The 17,788-nt window shown below is 41.3% G+C and overlaps 2 protein-coding genes across 7 annotated transcripts in view; both read right to left on the bottom strand.

Moving 5' to 3' along the window:
* The window catches only part of atrx (ATRX chromatin remodeler), a 43,632-nt gene extending 35,868 nt beyond the window's left edge, over positions 1 to 7,764 (bottom strand). Inside the window, exons 1-9 of one of the 5 annotated variants that reach the window (XM_027154546.2) lie at positions 7,569 to 7,764; positions 5,696 to 5,790; positions 4,380 to 4,435; positions 4,129 to 4,175; positions 3,573 to 3,697; positions 3,363 to 3,482; positions 3,160 to 3,281; positions 3,002 to 3,069; positions 239 to 2,235 (exon numbers count right to left, since the gene is read on the bottom strand). In XM_027154546.2, the coding sequence (XP_027010347.2) occupies positions 239 to 2,235; positions 3,002 to 3,069; positions 3,160 to 3,281; positions 3,363 to 3,482; positions 3,573 to 3,697; positions 4,129 to 4,175; positions 4,380 to 4,435; positions 5,696 to 5,790; positions 7,569 to 7,588 (2,650 nt within the window). In that variant the 5' untranslated portion in view covers positions 7,589 to 7,764. Of the gene's footprint in view, positions 1 to 238; positions 2,236 to 3,001; positions 3,070 to 3,159; positions 3,282 to 3,362; positions 3,483 to 3,572; positions 3,698 to 4,128; positions 4,176 to 4,379; positions 4,436 to 5,695; positions 5,791 to 6,851; positions 7,086 to 7,568 lie in introns of those variants that run through there. The other 4 variants (XM_047802087.1, XM_047802088.1, XM_047802089.1 and 1 more) reach the window with 4 other exon arrangements.
* Positions 7,765 to 8,654: 890 nt separating this feature from the next.
* nup62l (nucleoporin 62 like) lies at positions 8,655 to 17,189 on the bottom strand. Of its 2 annotated transcripts, XM_027154784.2 has the most exons (13): positions 17,055 to 17,189; positions 15,542 to 15,860; positions 15,186 to 15,442; positions 14,428 to 14,502; positions 14,184 to 14,342; positions 13,942 to 14,040; positions 13,083 to 13,185; positions 12,768 to 12,912; positions 10,842 to 10,891; positions 10,619 to 10,753; positions 9,580 to 9,691; positions 8,944 to 9,010; positions 8,655 to 8,825 (listed from the first exon to the last, which is right to left on the bottom strand). In XM_027154784.2, exons 2-13 carry the CDS (start codon positions 15,832 to 15,834, stop codon positions 8,734 to 8,736), a joined length of 1,587 nt encoding a protein of 528 aa, XP_027010585.2. In that variant the 5' UTR covers positions 15,835 to 15,860; positions 17,055 to 17,189; the 3' UTR covers positions 8,655 to 8,733. The 2 variants fall into 2 exon arrangements, with proteins under 2 accessions (XP_027010585.2, XP_047658591.1); XM_047802635.1 differs by lacking the exon at positions 13,942 to 14,040 and having other exon boundaries at positions 17,055 to 17,170.
* Positions 17,190 to 17,788: the final 599 nt, after the last annotated feature.

Here is a 17,788-nt window from a genome sequence, read left to right as displayed (position 1 = left end):
GATCAGTGTTTAGTAAGGACAACAGTGATGTGTGCGTATGTGCTGAAAGAACTTATTTTGTCTGTACATTTTTTAAAATCAACCTTTAGCAGTAAACCTAGTACGTTTTGCAAAATACTCGTATTAAACATACCCTCTGCCCTTCAAGGTTAAAGACGTTCTTCTCCAGACATCAACAATCTACTCAAATCTACTCTACTCTTAAGCAAAGAGTAAAAAACCTGATCATTTTTCTGACCTGATGACTGAAGGAAAGCATCCGTGTGGGGCATGGCAGACTCAAGGATAGGTTTTATCTTCTGCTGATCACTGCTATCCTCTCCAGAGTCTGCTGCCTGCTCTTCCTCTTCATCACTGGAGGATGAATCTCTTGCAGCATTCTCTTTGCCTCTCTGTGACCTCCGTTTCCTCTCGAAAGATCTCTTTGGACCTTTTTTCCCCTCCTTTTTGGTCTCCTCCACCTTTTTCTTCTTGTTGTTCTTCTTCTTCTTCTTGCCCTCACCCTCCTCCTCCTCCTCCTCGGCCTCACTCTCCTCCTCACCCTCCTTCTCTTCCTTCTTGCCCTCATTCGCCTGCTTCTTGCCTCGTTTAGATGATTTCTTTGTGGTGCTGAGCTTACTTAAACTCTTGATCTCCTTCTCGAGTTCTGAGTCATGATTAGATGAATCGGATTCTCTACATTTCTTTTTTTTGGAAGCGTGTTTCTTTGCTGTCGATGCCTTCACATCATCTGAATCTGAGGAAGATGCAATGAGCTTGCGCTTCACAGTCTTTTCGGACGGTTCTTCGGGCGACTTTTTAGCTGCATCGTTGCCTGCGGCCTTGCCGTTAGGCTCCGTGTCCGGTTCTTCTGAACTTGCCTCCATGCCTTCTACCTGCCGCAGCACCTCCGGGACTTCGTCAGAGTCCGAATCCGACAGATCGGCGCTGACTGGCATCTGTGAAGTGTTGCAGTCTTCGTCGTTTGCTCTCTTACCCTCGGACCGACTCTTACTCCTCCTTTCAGATGATTTGCGAAGAGGAGTGGTCTTCATCCTGGGGGAACGTCTGCTTTCGTCTGGTGACAGAGCACCATCCTTCTCTTTTGACTTGCTTTCGTCTTTCTTAATGGTAATCTTCAGAGGAATCGGGGTGAGCTTTACAACGAGTTTTTTATTCACCTTTGAAGACCTCTTACCGGATTCTGTACACTTACTTTCAGACAGCGAGGTCTTACTTGACGTGCTGTCTGTATCGACCGAATCCTTTTCACTCTCTTGTTTTACACAATCTGAAAGACTCTCGACCATCTCGAAGAGCTCCTCAGGAACAGATGGTGGTATAGACACGATGTCTTTGTCGAGAGAGGCTTCACCAGCTGCTGAAGCATCATCTTTACAGTCAGGTTCATTTGGAACAATCTCTGCATTAGCTTCGCTTTCAATAAACCCATCATCTGGATTTTCTGCTATGGGTTCAACAACTTCTTCAGTCATTTCTATATCGGCCGTAACTACGTTCTCCTCGTCAGCATCGTCCTCTAAAGACGCTGGAACCTGATCTGTGGTGTCATCTTGAACCACCTCATCATCCAGATCTTTACTCTGGTCAGCAGGTTCAGAGTTTGAGGCCGAGTTAGCTACAGGCGCATTATTTGCCACCCCGTTTCCCTCTCCGTTCTGGACCTCGAGGTCTCTGAACTCTTCATCTAGCGCCTCCTCCAAAGTCACATGGGCCTTTTTCAAGTCAGCCAAGACAGATCTGAAGGCTTTCAAATGCCTGTGCCGGACGATGTTATCACCCAGGTAAACCGGCTCCTGCTGGATAAACTGCACAAAAGTGCTGTTCAAACCGTTTGTCGTCTCAATCAGCTTCTTTGTCTTTTTGATCAGTTCCTTTGGAACCTTTAGCTTTTTGTAGGAAAAGGTTAGCGTCCCTGATCCGTCGGAAAACGCATCCTTTCCATTTAACGCTGTATTTTTAACCTTTCCCTGTTTGTGCTTCATGCCATCCCGTTTTGGTTTGTCCTGCTCTCCCTTTGGCTTTTTCATACATTCCAGATTTCTCAGAACTTTCTCACAAGCTGCAGCGAGGTCTTGGAGGGGCTCGGGCTGGCACACGTAGCAACGCCACTTATCGTTATCGTTCATGATTCCAGAGAGCTCCTTCCTTCCAAGGTTACGGAGAATACATGTTTTGCAAAATGCATTGCTGCAGTAGTCACAACAAAGGAGATTACCTCCTTCGGCGCACCACCTAAAAGATGATAAAATTGGGGTCATTAGGATTAATAAATAAAAAGACGTCTCACTTTTAAATTTGCTCAGCAATACACAGCAAACAGACTGACGTTTAACTGTAAAACAAACTTTATTTATTGGTTTTTGAGCTCATTAGGTACCAGAGGAAACGGGAGAAGCTGGAGCAATCCCACGTGAACATGTTGAGAACACATGAAGCTAAATGAACTGGGATAACAATGGCTTTCAGATTCGCTTGCTTCTATTATGCATTTACATTCATCAGAGAACGCAACTTGACTCACCGTATTCTTGGTGGAATTTCTTTTGTGCAATTATGCATGGTAAGTGCAGGCTACTTCCTAAATATGTGCAGACCAGAGTGCAAGCTGCGGTCACGGGAATCAGCTCCAGCCTCAGGTCTGGCACTGTGCTGCGCTTCCCGTTTGCTTGGGTGATTCAAACTAAACTGCCAGTGTGAAAGAGCCACTAAAAGAACAGCCAACACTCTCAAACCCACCAGGTATTCTGATGCCTGCTTAGGACAATTATTTGTTTTATATGAGATGTATGAAAAACTTGCTTAAAAACAGGAGTGCGTGCATAATTTACCGTTTTAAGACACAGTATAACTTTGTTTTGCTAATGGCCACACTAACGCTGGTTGACTCACCTTACAGCACTACCAACACGTATCCACACTGCCAGGTGTGCACTTTCAGGCTAGTCAGTGTCCCCCAGCGCACTACATGTTCAAGTCACAAGCGGTTCTGCAGGCTTACCTGCACTGTTCGTCCATTCCGTCGTCATCCTTGCTGATGTCGTCACTCATGTAATACTTGAAACAGGACTGGAAGCAAAACAAAAGTGTTAATCCCAGCCGCTCAGCGTGAACGTCACAGACTTGCTGATGCTTGGAGTTATACTCGGTGATACTTACTTTGCAAAGAAGAACTTTGAGTATAGGATGCTGATACACAGAGTCCCTCTGGAAATGATTGACTTGTTGCCCGCAAGCAGTGCAATTAACTCTCGAACACCTGATCTCTTCAAAGTGCTCATCTGGTCAAAAGACAGAAAAACAAATAAAGCAAAGAAGGAGGAAATAAAACGCACAGATACACGTTTGGAACAGTGCCTCACCAGGACGCCTCCTCTGACTCTCTTCTTTGACTTTGCTCCCTCCTTTGGTCCGGAACTCGGGGCCTTTGAATTCATCTTTTCCTTCATTGTTGACGGGTTCTGGCTTCACTATAACTACATCTGTGCACAACCCAGACACGGGGCAGTAAGGACACGCACATGCCTACAGTAGAATAAACATCTTACTTGGAGGTTTGACAGATCAGGTACCTTCTGGTATTTCTTCCATATCAATCGTGGCATCATTGGGATTCTCGGCGACGGAATCTTGCTCACATTCGTCTGCAGATTCGGGCTCATTTACAGCTGTGAGCTTCGTTACAACCGCAGGCTTCCTGCAATTAAGGGCGAATATTAGAAATAGAATCGAGTTGCTCGAGTCTACACTGTGCAAACATCGTAGCCATTTTTATCATTTTGCACTATGGCTAAATAACTACGGATTCAGTGGAACAAAAATTAATTAATAAGCCAAGAAAATGACAAAGAAAGAGCTGATCAATTAATCAAATCCAAATCTGTTGTAAATAAGTGAGAACCAAATCTTGCCACATCACACTACCCCTTTTTGACAGTATAAAAGCATGGCCCATCATTTCACTCAACCCAACAGTACCATCGGTGTTGGTTCTGGCGTGTTCAATCTGTTCAAAATCTTTTTCATCTGGTCTCAGTCTAAACAAGCGGCGATCGGATCTGCGATGCACTGCATAGCTGCAGGTTTGAGCCGGGTTTATGCTGCGAAAGAGGTTTGTACAAGACTCACCTTTTTGAGCGTGCTGTGGCCTTAGGAACTTCAGTGGAACAACCGGGCTGTAAGACACAATTCATCTTTTTAAAAACCACAGTCAAGTAAACATGTGGGCGATGTAGAATAAACCTGCAATGAAACCTTATTTTCTAAATCAAATTGTCACCATTTTCTCTTTGTTTATTCGTCGTTTTTGAAATGCTACACGTTTATTTAGGTATCCCCCCCCCCCCCCCCGAACTATAGAAACAGAATAAAACTGTCACCTGAACCTTTTCCATTATTTCATCGTTGATGTTTGAGTCACTGGAGGCCATATTACCTGAAGTGGAAAGAGAATAGAAAGACAACATGAACACACACGCATGCTGAACAAAGCATATTTGAAACAAATCTAAGCCAATATTGTCCTGATTCTAAATACTGTGGCAGTAACAAGCCTGGTTTATACTTCTGCGTTTGTGGTTCTGGATTTTAAACACAAACAATGTTAATTGCTGCATGTTGGAAGAAATCACTTCATGAGGCTTATTATGATAGAATTCATCTTCAACTTGTGGTAGACGTGCTTATGTGGTTTGGGGAGGGTGGAATATAAACACTTGGCAACCGAAATTATTTTTTTTCTTTTTTCACATATCCTACAGCGACTGTGTGGACTGTGTGAAAGACATCCCTTAAATGTTTTTTTTATACTTATATAGAAAATTCTTAACATTGCCACATTTATTTTGAGCAAGAACAATGCACTGCCACTTTAATTCATCGTGAGACATGCAGCAAAAATAGACTCAGCGCCAAAATGATCGGTGCTGCTACTGCTCTACTCCAGCTCCGAGCTGCTACGCCGCCTCTGCCTGCAGCGGCAATGCTCTAAAGCTGTTGACATGGCACCGGTGTGATAAAGACCAAACGCTTGCCCTGCATCCAACAAAATAACTTTAAGAACTGACTGTTCACTTGCTGCCTAATTCACAGCCGCCCTTGACAGGTGCCATATTTCTGAGAAAATCAGGGTTCATCACTTCATCGGTCAGTCGTTGTTAGAAGTTCACTATAATGACCAGCTTAATGCAGCAGGATCACAAATACTAAACCAGTGTAGGTGAAGCAAACATCAGCAACTTTGTAACAGTAGTATAGTTAAAGTATTTACTGTGTATTAGACACAACTGGGGATTTAAAAACCAGTCACCACGACATGTGTTTAAAACTCCTCAGAACATCATTGTGACAATTCACTTGGTTCATAGTTAATTAATTCATTTTCCCTGCACTTTTCAAGACCTCAATAGAGCCAAGTGATATACTATTTATTTGTCCTTGCATTGTCATTCATTTCACCACTCAGCAATTCGAAAAAATTCTGGTGTGGTTCGTGCTTCGGTGAATAGTTTTCATAGTATACGGCAACTGGGAACATGCAGAGACAAAAAATCACTGTGTGTGTGAACGCAGCATGATCGTCCTCACCTGAGACATCATGACACGTACGCAGAAATATGAAACAGAGCTCTGACCCCAGACATAGCAGTTTTCCAAAATACAACCAAAAGCACACATTCGATCTAGCAAGTCTTACCACTGGAGGTATCATTAACTTGGGATTCAGCAGTTTCTTCCTCTGAAGAATGATCCAAGAACTCATGAAGTTTTGTCACCAGTGCAGTCAGCTTGCTGGATTTAAACGGTTACAAGCATAAGGGGATAAAAAGTCTGAATACCAACATTAATGGGAATCGAATAATGCTAATATTGTCAGTACGTGAAACACAGAAGAAGAAAAAAATGCACGTACACATTAGATTCTCATTTTTATACATCTGCGCAATTGAGGGTTATTAAGGGCCTTGCTCAGGGGCCCAACAGTGGCAGTTTGGTGGACGTGGGATTCGAACTCACAACCTTCTGATGTGGTGTCAATGCATAATTTTGTTATTTAAAATAAAATGTTCATTAAAAAGAATCACAAAATTATGCCTTAACACCACTTTCCTGTTGACTTTAATTACCTAATAAAAAGTCATAGGTCATTATATAAAACACTTGCTTTCATTTTAACTGCTTCTACAGAAGACATGTGAAAGACCGAGAGCATTCGGGCCGTGTCTCAAATAGCTGCCTACGGCCTTCATAAGCGCCCTATATTCAGGCATAAGAAGTGGCTTTTTTGCGCCCTATCTAGTGCAGTTCACCTCGGACGCACAGCGGCCTCTCAGACAGTTAGCACTAGTTATAAATACAGACTGAAGGTAACCGGTAAAAGAATCACACAGCAAACGCTGAGAAACATTTAACAAGCTGCTAACAAGTGTATCACACCGATTGTACTGCTCCGTGCGGGTTTAATCGTCGTGTGAAACACGCAAAGAAACAAACTAGCAAACGGAAGCTAGCCGGCTAATGTGTTCACAACCGGTCCGTGTATAGTAATAAAGAACGCGTTATCATCACTTAACGGTACGCGTGACGTGTCAATCAGCACCAGGGATTAAAAAAAAAAAAAAAAGAAAAGAAAAAAAGTGTAAAAAAAATGCTCAAATTTTTTTTTTTTAAAGGCCTTTGATGTCTGTCTGCCTGTCTAAAGAAAAAAAGAAGCTGAAAATCGAGGTTCAGTCGCCATTCATGCGGTGTGCAATAATATTTCTGCTCTTTACACGACACACAAAGTGCTGAACACCGCCGGATTTACACTGGATTATATTACTGTGCAACACACGCGCGCGCGCGCACCTCACCAATAATAAATGTAAACGTTCCCTCCGTTAGCGTTAGACGGCTGGTTTGTTTTTAACGTGTGTACTGAATCACACGCCGCTGTAGCAGCTCATACCCTGAGAGCTGAGGACACAAAGCAAGAGCGCCATCTTGCCGGACGACTCTGGCGCACTAAAATGGCGCAGACTGCGTTAATCAGGGCGCTGGACACCAACACCGCCGTTTATCCCCCGTTTAATCATCGCGGGCGCTTTTACAACACACAAACGCGCTAAAATAACACCGATTCGACCGGTTACCTGTAACGCAAAAGCGCGTATTATTAGTATTATTAGTTTGATCCTAATTATGAACGCGATGCGGCGTCACTTCGCTTTATTTCGTCGTGTCGCTTTTAACACGTTATTTATCTTTGTTTGTGTTTTAAGTAATCAGCCGTCCGGCTTGTTTACACGCAGCGGAAGATTTCCGTTAATTAAAAAAGCGGATTCGACGCTAAAAACACGCGTTTCGGTGTGTTCACACGTTTTAACGGTGCCCCAGTGATTTTCTCGTCACGACCGGCTTGTGTCCGGGTGTTATTCAGTAAAAACAGGCTTAAACAGCGTGTTTAACACGTTATACAGCGTGACGATGTGAGTTTGGGGCCTAATTTGTGTGCGTTTGGACCGCGCCGGGTTTGTGTTCACTCTGTAATGTAAAGCGAACACATTAACACCACTGATTCACGCACATACCTGCCGTTTTCCGTGCTCATTTCCTTACAGTAAGGAACACGCTGTTTCTTAGCATCTCCGACGTCAAGCAAATGACTCTGTTTTTAGCGGTAAAAGTGCAAAAACGGAAGAAAAGAAAAAAAGCGTAAGCTACCAGAGAAATCAAACAAAGCGAGGCGCCATGTTTTCCGACAGCGAGAGACACGCTGATTGGCTCGTTCCGCTCAAACCAGGAAGTGACTCTCATTGGTTGATGAATATCAGCGACTCAACCTGGTTCAGTCCCAAACTGTAAAGATTCACATCCACTAAGTGAAGTGAATCAACTTGTACCTGTAACTAGTCTCCTTATTGTATCATAATGATCATATAAACGGAACCAATTATTTATTTTATGGCCCTTTAGTCCAACATGATTCATTTCACTAACCTGCATTTCTTTCTCTGTGTCGTTTCTACTCAATTAAATTCAGTTTTTTTGTATAAAGCTTTTAACAGTTTCCCATTGTCTTAAGCAGCTAAACAGAAGAGAGAGAAAAAGAAATAAGTACATAATAATAAGAAAAAGAACAAAAAATAAGTGAATATATACTATTAAAGTTTAAAATTTAATTTTAAAAACATGCACTTAATTTTAAATACCATAATTATATCTATCCTATCCCTAATGAGCAAGCCGGAGGTGACGGCGGCAAGGAAAAACTCCCTGAGAAGATATGAGGAAGAAACATTTAGAGCAACGGTGTCCAATCATATCCGGAAAAGGGCCGGTGTGGGTGCAGGTTTTTATTCCAACCAAGTAGAAGCCACACCAGAGTCTATTAAAAGCCAAGAACAACTGATTAAACAGGCAGAATCTGGTGTGGCTTCTGTTTAGTTGGAATTAAAACCTGCACCCACACCGGCTCTTTGTGGACAAGATTGTACACCGCTGATTTAGAGGAATCAGGCTCAGAAGGCAACCCATCCCCATTTGGGGGACATTGGACAGTGAATAATTTAAATGTGTTGTGGCGTCTTTTTACGGAATTTGGCCAAATATTTCTTTATCTCTTTAAATTAAAATTTAAAAGAAAAAAGAAAAAAAAAAGCTCAGAGAAAAATGTGTTGAAAGTAAAAAGTATACTTCTTTATTCAAATAGAATTAGCAAAACAACGAGTTTCATTTACAATACACCGCCCTGTTTCATTGGAAACTTAGACGAAAGCTCTTCTCCTGCTCCCTACTGCGACTTTCACACAGCTTGGACACCTCCTCCACACGCCTCTGAAGCAGAACTGTTTATTGAAGAAGAAAAAAAGTCATAAGGGACACTGAACAAAGTATTTCATTCCAAAGCACTTAAATTAAAAAGCACTCAAAATGGTAGGGCATAAAAACTAGCAAGATACTGACCAGAGTTTTGCTCGACCCACTGCAGAGAGTCCATGTGTGCATTGAGGATTTTGCAGATTTGCTGGAGCTGAAATGTTAAGACAGGACAAATGGGAAATTATACTCATAAAACTCATAGAAGTCGCAAGTTAATTAAAAGGGGAAATTTAACTCAACCATGACAGTAGCTACCCTGATGTGAAAAAGTTTTCAAAAGGTCAAACAGCAACCACATGTTAAACGTAGTCTAATTCAGGCATCCATGTTGTTTTTTTTTAGTCAAGAACTTCAGTTAACGTTCACATCAAACATCAAAATGAGGGGAAAAACGTTCACCATGCGATGGCTGGTTTTGCCAGATAGGTTAGTTTGAGTATTTCTGAAACTGAAATAAAAAAAAACTCCTGTGTGCAGAGGATCAGCAAGATGAAACACCTTGTTGATGAGAGAGATAAGAGATGAACAGACTGGCGTAGGGTCTGAGCTGACAGGAAGTTAAAAACCATTAACACCTGACTCTCACGTGTGCGCTTAAAACCAGCCGCTTCTTAACTAAACGGTCACACTCTTGCAGTGACAAAAGATCTCAACCTTATGGACTGCAATAACAGCAGTATATGTGTTTTATGAAGTGCAGGATGAGAGTACAATTCTTACAGGGTCACTTGTGTCAGCCAGCCGGTTGGATGTGTTGAGGTGCTCAATAATCTCCTTCAGATCTTGGGACATTCTCTTCAGCTGAGCATCAACATTTTCTGCCAACTTGTACCTTCAAAAAAGAAGCAGATGCATGAAAATGGGTTTATTTTGTATGCAACCTATTGAGCTTTAAATATCAAATTATTCGAGAGATTTTGTAAACAGACATATTAAACAACGTAGGAGTTTATCAGTAATGTACCACTTAAACAGTTGAAGTCATTACAAGCTAAATAAATAAATAAAAACAATCTCACCCAGGACAAACTGTAATTAAACACTTTGCTTTCCTTATTTATGAATAATATGGGTACTTATGTGCTTTTTTTTTTTGCTTTTATTCATTCATTCATTTTCTACCGCTTATCCGAACTACTCGAGCCTGTGCCTATCTCAGGCATCATCGGGTATCAAGGATACACCCTGGACGAAGTGCCAACCCATCAAAGGGCACAAACAATCTCATTCACTCACACACTACGGACAATTTTCCAGAGATGCCAATCAACCTACCATGCATGTCTTTGGACGGGGGGAGGAAACCGGAGTACCCGGAGGAAACATGCAAACTCCACATACACAAGGTGGAGGCCTGAATCGAACCCCCGGCCCTGGAGGTGTGAGGCAAACGTGCTAACCACTAAGCCACCGTGACCCTTTTGTTTTGTTGCTGCTTCTTGCTGAAAGAGTTAGCTGGATGATGCAGCTGCTGTTCTGCCCTCTAATCTGAACTAGAAACAGAGCAGTTCTTAACATTCAGGGCATTTGGCAGTCAGAGAACTGACTCATATCGTTTATACAACTGAGCAATTGAAGGAATAAATGCCTTGCTCAAGATCCCAGCAGTGGCAGTTTGGTGGTAGTAGGATTCAAATTCACAACCTTCGGATCAGTAGAACACCACCTTATTCACTGAGCTCCACTTTCCCTAATTAAACCATTTCATCTGCATGCATTCAAAGCAATGAAAGCATCTTTAAGTGAGGGAGCTGTTTACGTTCTCTCTCGCTCCTCATCAGCATTCTGCATATAGATGGTTCCGGTTTGCTCCTTCACCGACTCCTCCAATGGAGTGAGAAGATCCTCCAGCTCCTTTTGCTGGGACAGAATAAAGTCCAGTTCCTGATCGAGCCTAACACACACACAAAAAGCACCTCTGATATAAACCTGTCTACAGATATGTCAGAAAGGACCAAATATGCAAACTCAAGCAATCTTACCTTCTTTGGTCCAGTTTAACTTTCTCCATGTCCTTGTGAAGGGATGTAATCTAAAACAGCAGACTCCACGTTAGAAGCTATAATGTTGTACCTTTCAGTTCAAATATATCATTTTAAAGGTGGGGTGCACGTTGTTTGAGAAATGTTTCAGAAAACTGAGTCGGGCCGACTAACAAAACAAACGTGTAGCCAATGAGCAGAATGGGGCGTGTCTTGTCAATATGGGCGGAGAGAGTGTTCAATGCGCATGTGTGACGTTTGCCGAAAGCGATTGAAACATTGACATGGCGGATAAAAACAAAAAGCGAAAAAAGGCTTATGATAAGGCAAGAAGCAGGAACCGTGTTAATATAGGATCAGCTTTCCAGCGCTGGAGCGAACTGAAGGAGCGGGAAAGTCTGCGATGAGACGCCGAGGTGCTTTTTTCCTTCTCAATAGGTGAGTAACGTTGGTTTTGCTTTGTTTCACAGAGCTAATACAGTATATGCCGTCCTTTGCATGATTATGCTTGTGTGTCATTTTTGCTTCATTGATTATCTGCAATCGTATTGTTTTTCCCTTCAGCTATGATAAAGACACATTTCTTTCCATTAGTTGCCTGGGTTACGTATGTATGTGTGGGCGGAGCTATCAATACAGGGGTGGGACCCATTTGGGTTAGGGGTGGGTTTGTTTTGGTGATTTCAAATGTCAACATTGGCTTTCAAACATCATGCACCCCAGCTTTAAGCGAGTCAGAACACAGTGCATCAATAATCCATTACTTTCACAAATCACTTGTCCAAGTTAGAATCAGAAGTGTGCCTATGTGCATGGTTACACTTTAATTAGCACATGCTTGTGGACAGAGCTGCCATCCGTCTCTAAGATATTCAGACACGTGATTCTGAGTCGAAATGAGCAACGAAGGTAAAGGCTGAAAGACATTTTGACGACTATGGGCAAAAAAAAAAAATCTTTAGCAGTAACAGCACATGATCAGGTCAAAATACTGAGGAAGACCGACATAAACTATAAACCAGAAAAATCATACAGGTCTTAAACATCCTTCCCTTCAGAAGCCAGTGCTAAATTCTCGGTCAGCTGGGACTTTTTAAATTGTATTATTTTTATTACTCCATTGTGTACATGGTGGCATTTATTTTGTTAAAAACAAACAATTGGTCTTCATTTCTGGATTTGTCTTGGCTCACTTATTTCTAATAAATAATATATAATGTCTGGGTTTCGTAAAAGTTTCTCTACAGTAATTTTAGTCCCTGACTCAGGATTTTCATGACTTTCATGAAAAAAAATATATACATTTATTTAGTAGCTCAGTGTTTAGGTCAGGCTACTGTAGCAAAAACCCTGAACAGAGTATTAGGTTGATGGTAAGCTAAGTCTGTAAGCTAGTGAACCAGTGTTTGTGCTTTTAAGTCCGTGTCGATGAATACGATGTAGTATGACTCCCTGGATAAAGGCGTCTGCCAAATGCCGTAAATGTGATGTGAATGTGCTGCATCTGTGAGCAGTGCTGCCAACTATAATATCCCTGAGTCTCAGAAATCAAAAATGTGCACCAGTGTTAATGTTCAACCTGAATATAGTGACAAAAAAAAGAAATATCCATCTACGCTTATTCCTATATTTAAATCTTTTGGGCTTGTCAAGTCTTTTGTGCTGCTTTTTAAGTTTTTAGTTGGGGTGGGAATCTATAAAAAAAAACCTGCCAACCGCACCCATGAGCTTCCATAAATCACTTAATATTGGAGCACTGACAACACTAAACAACTGTCGGTGAGTGAGGAGAAACAAATAAGGGGTTGAGGCAAATTTTTTTTAGTGATGACTCGTAGCATTGTACTGCAATGTTAAGCGGGTTGAGCTCGGACACAGAATGTGCCACAGAAAGCTAGCAGTTCTGCTCCTCGTGTAGCGAGTTACCTTTTCTCCGTTCTCCACCAGCATGCGGTCCCAGGCGTTGACCTGTGTAGCCTGCTGCAGAAAGTGTCTTTCTTGGTCCTCCAACTCTGAGCTCCACTTGTTGATCAGGGACTCTAGCTGAGCGTATGACATCACCGGTGCAGCACTGAGTGAACACATTGTCAAACATGAAACAATTAAACAACGTAAAACAAACCAGCACAATTTTAAATGCTGTCATGCCTCAAACAGTGCTAACAAAATCCTTTAGATTTCACACCGTCCTAATCTTGTGCATGTATCTGTAATTACTACATGATGTGCTTTGGAGCAAACCTGATTGCAGCGGTGGACACGGCCGTAGAAGCGGCCGGTGCAGCGGAGGCGGCAGGTTTCAGGCTCAGAGAAAAGCTTGTGGTGGCCGCTGTAGTAGCTGCAGCTAAACGTGAGAGATTGTTTATTTTATTGGTTCGTTTTATTTGAAATTATTTATCATTGTGTAACTTGGATAGGTTGAGATTTGAATATGTACAGTTTTGAGTAAAATGGATTTGGGGGTTTAGTGCAGTGTGATAATGTTGTTTTTCCTGCATGTTACTACTGGATGCTTGAATTTTCTCCAGGATCGATAAAAGTAAGTCGGTGAGTAAGTAAGCATCTATCTATAGTCTAACAGTTCAAAATGTAACCTGCATTATTATAAAGAATGTCTTTCCGACATCACTGAGCGAAGAGGAAATGACAGATTAGAGAGCATTAAGAGTGATTAAAGTGATTGTAGTGACCCGGTAATGATTCAAGTTAACTTTACTTTTACATTACATCAGTGTCCGTGGCTGACTGTTGCATGAAGGTGGTAGGGCTCTGATTTGATTTGAATTGCACATGGTCTCGTCTGATCGAGCCTCGTAAACTACATTATGGTAAGGTGAGCCAACATGGCAAAACTTTGTAGACCTTGGTGAAAGCGATGTATAGATAGATAGGAGAAGTGAACAGAAAAAGCAAGAATTATGGTACCACCAGGGCAAGTATATTATTACAACCACTAATAATAATAATAATAATGAGTGGTGGATGGTGTTGTTGTTCTAGCACGAGCAGCACTTTGGTCACCACACCAAAGTAAGTAAGTCGTGTGTCTGTGGTCACAGAGCAATCATCCTCAGAGGTGGTGCTGTAACACTAACATTACCTGAGGTCACAGCAGCTCCTAGCGATTTGAGCGTCAAGCCAGTAGAGACTGTAGCTGCAGACGACGCTACTGGAGCTGCTGCAGTTATAGAGCCGCCCACTGGTAAAAAATAAATAAACAAACAAACAAACAAACAAACAAAAATAATAATAAAAATAAATAAATAAATAAATAAAAGCTTGATTTAGCAACTAATATATGATGTGTAGCCTTCAGTGTAAAAGTCTGTCCAGAATACTTACACGTGAAGCCTGTAGAAGCTGCTGAGGGGATTGGGGAGGAAAACAGAGAAGATATTGGGGCAACTTGGCCAGGGGCAACTTGACCCGGGGCAACTTGGCTAGCAACAGCAGCAGCCGCTGCAGCAACAGCAGCAGCAGTACTAGCAGGAACTGGAGTAGCTGGAGAGATAAAAAAAAAATTCAATCACAAACTTTCCTTTCTTGATCTTTTATATTGCACTGAAATCTAAAGCTGTGCCCTCACCTGCAGGCTTGATCCCAAAGTTAATCCCTGTAGTGGTGGCTGCAGCAGCTGGAGCAACAGCTCCCAGCGTGAGACCTGGAAGTTTCAGCAGAAATGAATAGGTTTTGTAGATGTATGACCATCCAAAAAAAAAACATCATTACCCAAAGTAATACTTGTTCTGAGGGACAAACCAATTGTATTTCAGACTGTATTGTGCTACAATACAATTACAAAACTATTACTTTAGGCCCGCTGAAAATTATAGAGCTTTTTGAATAGCTTAAAATTATTTTTTTTTTACTTCAGTATGACTCTAAAAACACTACATTTTAATGAATACTATTTCCACCCTTAACGTAATTCCATCATGCTTTCATAAAAAAAAAAAATAAATAAATTTAAAAAAAAAAGACCATGTAGTGAATTATAGAGCAGAGAAACTTTGCCGTAAAGGAAGAAAAGTAAAGGAAAGAAAAGGAAGCCCTAAACTGAGAAAAGCACAAACTGAAAATAATAATAATAATAAAATAGCGATAATTAATATAAGCCCCTTCCCCAGGGTTGTGCTGAATAGTGTGATAACATTGTAAGACTCATTCAAATGAATTAGAATAATAAATTTATTTAATCCATATCAAAGTAAGTACCAATGAGTAACGAAAGAAATTTCCCAATCTTAATGAATAGTGTCCATGTTTTTGTTTGCACAGATGATGTCAGGCAACATTTCTGTATCAGTGCAGAATCCTGTGCTAAGCTGTACTAAGCTGACTTACCCATGCTTTGGCCTCCCAGCGAGAAGGAAGGAGTGCTCTGTGCTAACGTTGCAGCAGGAGCTTGGATCTTGGCCCCAGGAAAGCCAAAACCTCCTGTGGATTGCTGGGTTGGAGCTGTAGTCTGAGGTGCGAGGCCTCCGAACATGAAGCCTGTACCACTGGCTGAGGTGGTGGAATTCACCAGGCCTCCCAGAGTCACTGCTGAAGTGGCCGGCTGAGAGCTTGGAGTCAGGTTGAGACCAAGTTTAGGAGCACCGCTGGAAGGAGAAATTAATTGAGAACATTGAAGTTTATCTCAAAAACAGGTTTAATCATTCAAGACATCATTGACACGATGTGCCTGTAAATTCACTTACCCAAAATTAAACCCTCCACCAGTAGTGCTGCTCTGTGCTGATGCACCAAAGCTGAATCCACCCTGTGGGGCTCCAGTGCTTGTGGTGGTCTGTGCAAGAAGCCCTGCTATTTGAGATGTTCCTGCTTGGGTCTGGGACGGCTGCTGAGGCACGGCACCGAAACTGAATCCTCCTGGTGCAGGACTGCTCGTCTGCAGGGAGAATCCAGGGGCTGCAGTGACTGATGCTGTGGTTTTTGGGGCTCCGAAGCTAAAGCCTCCCCCAGGAGCAGCTTGTCCAAAGCTGAATGACATGGTTTCTCTCTCAAGACCCTTAAATACTGAAATAAAATAAAATAACAAAAGCATCTTATCAAGCAAGTGATTATACTCAGCATTGACAAATCTGCATTACATTTACATTACAGTTCTGTCATTTAGCAGACGCCTTTATCCAGAGTGACTTACCATTTCATTCAATTTATACAACTGAGTAATTAAGGGTTAAGGGCCTTGCTCAGTGGCAGCCAAGTGGACCTGGGATTCAACCTCAATTCAAATCAATTCAAGTTTGTTTGTATAGCGCTTTTTACAATCAACATTGTCTCAAAGCAGCTTTACAGAACATAAACATAGAACAAAAGGTTACTATAAAGAATAATATAAAAATTAATAGAATACAAAATTCAAGATGAATATTAGATACATTTAGATGTGTCTGTATTTATCCCCAATGAGCGACTCTGAGGTGACTCAGGTGACTGTGGGGAGGAAAAACTCCCTTAGATGGTGAAGGAAGAAACCGTGAGAGGAACCAGACTCAAAGGGGAACCTCATCCTCATGTGGGTGACACTGGAGGGTGTGATTATAAATATCCAGTCTGACAAATGTTGTATTGATGAGGAGATTGTTGTCCTTAAAGGCCACATGGACCACACTGGTGTCTCCTCTTTAGTATAGAAGAGTCTAACTGGAGCTAGAACATCTCTAGATGCCTCAGACCTCCAACACCTTTAGCGTTAGACCACCACATCCCACAGAAGTCATGTTTACATTATTATCAGACACCTTTACATCCAGACTGACTACATTTATATTTCAGTTTATACAGCTCAGTAAATAGTGTCAAAGGGCCTTGTTCAGGGGTCCAACGTTACACACACATAGATATACACACTCACCCACCGACAGACAGACAGACAGACAGACAGACAGACATACAGACACACACACACAGACACACACACACAGACACACACACACACACACACACACACACACCAAATATAAACACAACCTTAACGGCTCGCGCGCGTTAGAACTTCAAAGACCATTAGCTCATTAGCACCGACATGTTTAGCTTTAGCAGTTAGCTTCAACCCGAAAGCTATTATTAAGATAATGCTGGCTCTCTGTAGCTAAATATTAATAAATAACCCTTCTAGCACCGCTTATTTTCCATGTAAATACAATATAACGTCACGAGATTAAATCCAAATTAATGTTTATTTTTGTTTTAAGAGCCTGAAGTTACCTCAGAAGAAACGCACCGCCATCCCATACGAGCAGAGCGCGGAAAACAAACACGTCAAATCTCAGCGCCGTCTGTCAAAGGACCCGAAGACTAGTTCATGTGGTCATCTGAAGTGCCTGTTCGAAAACATAGCGTTGCCATAGTTGCAGTAGTTTACACGCATATTTTTGAGCGTGTAAACGATTTATTCACGTTTTGTTGGTGACACAGGCGTATTACATCATTTAGGGTAGATTTATTTAAAGCACAGGATCTTTTCTTCTTTTTAGATTATGTTGATTATTTTTTTATAGATATACTGATCATTAAGACTAAAGCTTCAGTCACTTAGGAATATGTCTCTTTCTACAATAACTTAATTAATGTTTTTATTATAATAATAATAATAATAATTATTATTATTATTATTATTATTATTATTATTATTATTATTATTTATTTATTTATTTATTTATTTATTTATTGTCTCAAAGCAGCTTTACAGAGCATAGGAAATTTTGCAATAAGTACAAAAAGTTTAACATACAAATATTTTTACAAAAAAAAACAATATTATAAAAAAAGATTAATATTAGACTTATATTCAAATGTGTTTGTATTTATCCCTAATGAACAAGCCTGGAGTGACTGAGGCGACTGTGGGGAGGAACCAGATGTAAAAGGGAACCCAACACCATTTAGGGGACACTGAATGGTGTGATTTCAAACTGTTATAAACACCAGACAGTGTTATT

This window comes from Tachysurus fulvidraco, chromosome 17, assembly GCF_022655615.1.
Source record: "Tachysurus fulvidraco isolate hzauxx_2018 chromosome 17, HZAU_PFXX_2.0, whole genome shotgun sequence".
Lineage (NCBI taxonomy): Eukaryota > Metazoa > Chordata > Actinopteri > Siluriformes > Bagridae > Tachysurus > Tachysurus fulvidraco.
The sequence above is the reverse complement of the archived record's forward strand: the minus strand, read 5'-3'. Positions and strand labels throughout refer to the sequence as shown.

Coding starts and splice junctions, on each gene's coding strand:
- nup62l (XM_027154784.2), bottom strand. CDS start 15,834: ATGTCATTCAGCTTTGGACAAGCTGCTCCTGGGGGAGGCTTTAGCTTC. Junction 9,011..9,579: donor TGGCTGACACAAGTGACCCT/GTAAGAATTGTA, acceptor TTAACATTTCAG/CTCCAGCAAATCTGCAAAAT. Junction 8,826..8,943: donor GTGGGTCGAGCAAAACTCTG/GTCAGTATCTTG, acceptor TTCAATAAACAG/TTCTGCTTCAGAGGCGTGTG.